Source organism: Berghia stephanieae, chromosome 11 (genome assembly GCF_034508935.2).
Source record: "Berghia stephanieae isolate SIO BIC M18660-M18661 chromosome 11, UCSD_Bste_1.3, whole genome shotgun sequence".
Taxonomy (NCBI): Eukaryota; Metazoa; Mollusca; class Gastropoda; order Nudibranchia; family Aeolidiidae; genus Berghia; species Berghia stephanieae.
In genome coordinates, this window is record NC_088370.1 from 24,408,104 (window position 1) to 24,413,243 (window position 5,140).

The 5,140-nt window shown below is 35.4% G+C and overlaps 1 protein-coding gene across 1 annotated transcript; it reads left to right on the top strand.

The window, feature by feature from the left end:
• The first annotated feature begins 3,740 nt into the window (after positions 1–3,740).
• LOC144956364 (uncharacterized) lies at positions 3,741–4,847 on the top strand. The gene has a single exon (XM_078886862.1). It carries the CDS (start codon positions 3,741–3,743, stop codon positions 4,845–4,847), a length of 1,107 nt encoding a protein of 368 aa, XP_078742988.1.
• Positions 4,848–5,140: the final 293 nt, after the last annotated feature.

Genomic DNA, 5,140 nt, shown 5'->3' on the forward strand with positions numbered 1-5,140 from the left:
GGGTTCAAGGAAACCGCTTTGTCATAAGACAGCAGACAAATACAGCCCTTAACATTAAATAGAAGGACCCGCAGTTAAAAGACTCAAGACTCACAATGTTGAAATATAAGCCAAGTTGGAGAGAAGGAGAGAAATAGAGATAGACAGGCTTGATGGTACAACTTCCGTATGAGTGCACCCCAAGGAATATACCTTAGATAAGATAATTATATTATATTTACCCTCTCCTTACCACCTACAGCAAAATCGTCAGATTTATTGTTACGACCCTATATACATTTTTTCTTATTCAGATTTATTTTGTATATCACAAACTTTGTAGAATGATTTTTATTTAATTAATAAGAACATAAAGATGTTTTGTAGAGAGATTGTTTGAGTTTAAAAAATCAATTTTTCTGCGGGGTAAGCCTGACATTTTTTTTTTTGGGAAAGTACCGAAAATGGCCGGTAAGGAGAGAGTTAAACAAAAGGAATAACAAACATTATTATTCCGAACAATACTTACACCACCAGACGCCATACTTACAAACACTTAAACACAGCGTTACATTTTGATTATTACAGCAAACAACAGGTCATCTCATTTCCATGTCCACACACACGTTCTCACGCTCGCACGACTAAACAGGGACTGAACCAAAATTCACTCAAACCAAGGTCCGTGCGTTTGGCACGTTTGAAGGACAAGTTTTCTGGTCAAACTTTTTAAAACGTGTTTTTTTTCTGAGTACGGTAAAGTTGAAATGTTGGCGATAAGTGTAATGTTAGTCGGTCATTGATCGTAGCCATCGTCATGTTATAGCCTGATACTGAAATCCAAAAGTACTGGCAGTTTGACGTCATTATTTGGTTTTTGCACCGCCTAGTGAGTTGTCGTTAGTAGAGCTCATGGAAACAAGTCATTTCATTGGTTGAACTATTGAGTACAACTCACGATTTCTTTTCTTTTGGCCACGCATTGATACGGTCGTGATATCAGCGTGAGTGATTTATAGGCAAGGTGACTAATTAATGGGGATTCACAACCTGAGCTCATTAGAAGGTGATAGGTATAAAAGATGTCATCGCATTGTCCACAAAAATATAGTTGTGCTTAGACCATTTCTTTTACTGTTGAGTTTAAATAAAATATTTGTAGGGGATCATCTGTTAATTCGTTGTTGTTGTTTTACTTAAAATACGAGTTGTAATAACAAAAAGGTGAGCTATAAATATATATCACGTGAGTTATACTGGCTTACTCTGAAAATAAAAACAAAAACAAAAAACTATAACACGTTTTTAAGATTTTGGTCTGAAAATTCGTCCGTCCTTCAAATATCGATGGGTTTAAAATTAGCTCATTTTGTCATAAACTCTCAAACCTGGGGCTTTCTTAAAGGCTTTCTTTAAGGCCCGGATTTGAGTTTTTGACAAGATGAAGGTCATTCAAAGCGATCGATATTTGAAGGACCAGATTTCTGCCCAAAATATATTTTTAATAAGTTAAAATATATTTTCTCACTCAAGTTTGTTATGCGGTGTCACGTAAACGATATAAATTTAAAAACATTAGATTTGGATTTTATCGAATATTTATGAACAATTTTAGAGTTTCCTTAATCAATTAAAATAGTCAATAATAATTGACTATCCTTGATTTATAAAATATCAAAGTGTAAAATTAGGGATCAGGCACTGGTGTAAGATGAATATCTGAAAATGTGTGTGAAACAATCTCAGACAAATTAATAATAATAATAATAATAATGATAATAATAATAATAATAATATAATAATAATAATAATAATAATAATAATAATAATAATAATAATGATAATAATAATAATAATAATAATAATAATAATAATAATAATAATAATAATAATAATAATAATAATAATAATAATAAATAATGATAATAATAATAATAATAATGATGATAATAATAATAATAATAATAATAATGATAATAATAATAATAATAATAATAATAATAATAATAATAAATAATAATAATAATAATATTGTCATAGATACGCAATTTGTCATTGAGTTACACTTGTTATGACTTTATAATATGATAACTGTGGTAGTAAATCAACGAAGATTACACCTCTAATGTCGCAATCAACTGTTGGCATAATTTTCCCAGTTGATTTCTCAGTTTTGAAGTTTTTGGTCTTTGGGGAAGATGGGTGTCGCCATTCCAATGATTGTCTCTTCGACTCAGGTTCAACCCACATAAAACACTGCCTCTACAAAATGCATGAAGTTTATAGAATTTACCAATGCCTTTAAAAATGTTACTCGATGTTTCTTCTTCGAAGATAAAGAAATTCAATGACAGCTTTCTGTCGCTAACCGACATCTATGGGGGCAGCCATTCTGAACTGTCATAACTTTGTCCAAATTTGACAGAATTAAACTTATAACCTTTGATTTAAAGAGTACATGTGTAAATTTAATTGAGCCAAATATGACGTCCCATGAAAAAAATGAACTCACTAGGAGATTTATTGTCCCATTGCTTGTTGACTCACCCTCGTACAATTTTTTCGGACAGAGACAACGCTATTCACGGCCAGCGCTCATTTTACATCTGAGTACGTTGACAGAGTGTGAGTAAAGAGTCTTTTCCGAGGACTCAACTATACGCCGAGTAAGGCTCTAACCGAGGACTTTCCGATCCATATGTGAGTGTCATACCACAAGACCACATTGCCGCATAGAGAGTCAATCAAACAAACGTCGGATGTCAACAGGAAACGTAACACCATTGTTGTCAAACAGAGCAAATTGGTGGTTGATGATCTTGCCCCAGAAAAAAACCCATGAAAGTGTCCATACCGGGTCTCGAACCCTGACCATTCAGATCACAGAATGATGCCTTAACCACTCTTAACCATGGTCGTATAGGAAAAAAGAAATCGTAAAACTCAAAACCCGCCATTGGAAAGAGTTACTTCAGTTACCTCAGAATCATCCTCAGCATCAGATGGCCAGAGATCACCACAAATGAAGACCTGCACTAAAAACTGAATCAGTCACCTATTGAAACAGAAATAAAGAAAAGGAACTGGGGCTGGATCGGCCATACCCTCAGGAAGACTGCAAGCAGGCATTGGACTGGAACTCTCTAGCAAAGAGGATGGTTGGTCGACCAAACCAAACATAGCGGCGAAGCATTGAGACTGACAATTAAAAGCAACCATACATTCCTCGGACTAGATAAGGACGACCTCCAAAAACGGAGTCAGATGGAAGAGTGCTGTTGTGACCTTAGAGACAATGACAGATATTGCCAGAGTGCTAATGGTGCCTGACGGGCAACTTGTACTTCACCAAATATAAATCCATGGATTCTATATGGCTTGTTAAATAATAATGTTTCTAGCTCATTGATTACCGCAAGAGATTAATTCATAAAAATAAAATATTCATTTTTAAGAATTTATTTCTTATAAGTAAATGGAAAAATCTAAATTATATTAAAGAACATTAGAATGATATATAGTTATTTGTGTCGTTAACTATTTCAATTTTTAAAATTTCAGCTCAAATCCCATGGACTCTCCAGCCTCGATGAATAATAGCCGTAAGAGCTTTGACACATCGGCCAGATCCACTGAAATAATCGCCATGAATAATGACTTTCGGCATTTTCACAACGATATGACCACATCCATTCTATCCTCTGTCTCCCTTCAACGACGACCCGGTTGATTCAATTATCGGCAACAACGTTATACAATGGATGGAAATAATCTTCATTACGATTCTATGTGGTCTTGTAAGCCTGTCTGGAATTGCTGCCAACGTCATCAACGTATTAGTTTTCTTCCGCCAGAAGGCGCTGTCGAGTAGCAGCAACGTGTCTCTTCTCGCTCTAAGCTTTTCCGATATTGGTTGCCTGCTGCCTCTGTTTTGCAACAGCATCAACCTCGCGATATTCTCTCTGAATAAATATGTCATGCCTTATATTTCACGCTATGACTTTACTGACATCTATGTTCTATGGCCACACATCATGTTTATGCAAATATCTAGCTGGATCACCGTCTATATTGCACTTGAACGCTGTCTAAGTGTCGTATTCCCTTTTAAAGTAAAAATGATATTCTCAGTAAAGCGTTCATTACTGATTGTGTCTACTATAGCATTATTGATAACAGTATCATTCGTTCCTATTTACGCGACCACGGAATTAGAAAAAGTGAAAGACTTTGGCTCCAATACAACAAAGCTAACGATTGCATTGAACATGGAACAAACTATATTTATCGACGTCTCAAATGTGCAATCTATAGCTTTGCGAACATTGGCAGTATTGATCGTTTTTATTTGCACTCAAATAACCGTTTACCACGTTAGAAAGTCAACAACGTGGAGAACCAACATTTCAGCCAGGACTGGAATCGCTCACAACAATACCGATATCGATACTAATCAGGCAAGCTCGTGTAAAACAACATCCGTAAGAAATGTTATCCCGGGGACTGGAAAAGCCCAGATTAAGATTAACTGCATCAGCAAGAACATAGAAATGAAAACTACTCCTCCCATTAATACAGGAAACATACATCTATCAGCATCGGTCATCGGGGAACGCCGTCTCATCAAAATCATCACAATGATTAGCACCATTTTCATGGTGTGCTACATACCAGAAATTATTTGCATCGTCACACTCATTTTCATGGACCTTTACTACGGAATCTCTCCATTGGACAACTTGAATCTCATGCTTCTCTATGTCGAATTTTTCTTTGAAAGCATCAACTGCTCAATCAATATTTTCGTCTACTACAAGATGAGCACAAGATACAGGCAAGAATTCCGAAAAATGTTTAAACTAGACTGAAAGGACCGTATAAATTGAAGAGCACGCAATGGTGCAAGATGACAAGGTAGTTTGATACACTGCCGTGGCAATACGAAAAATGCCATTAAAAACTTCTCTCAATTCATGCCTTTTGCTAACATTCACCACAAACAATACCCAATTAAAAGACAAAATATTGCTTATACCCCATTCTCCCACCAAAGGGGTAAGTATCTTTCGTTGAGGACTCAGAGAGGTGACCTAATCAAGGATTTTGATAACAAACAATCTTACTTGAATATGGGGGAATTTCTTAGAAATATCAAAAACAT

Coding starts and splice junctions, on each gene's coding strand:
- LOC144956364 (XM_078886862.1), top strand. CDS start 3,741: ATGGAAATAATCTTCATTACGATTCTATGTGGTCTTGTAAGCCTGTCT.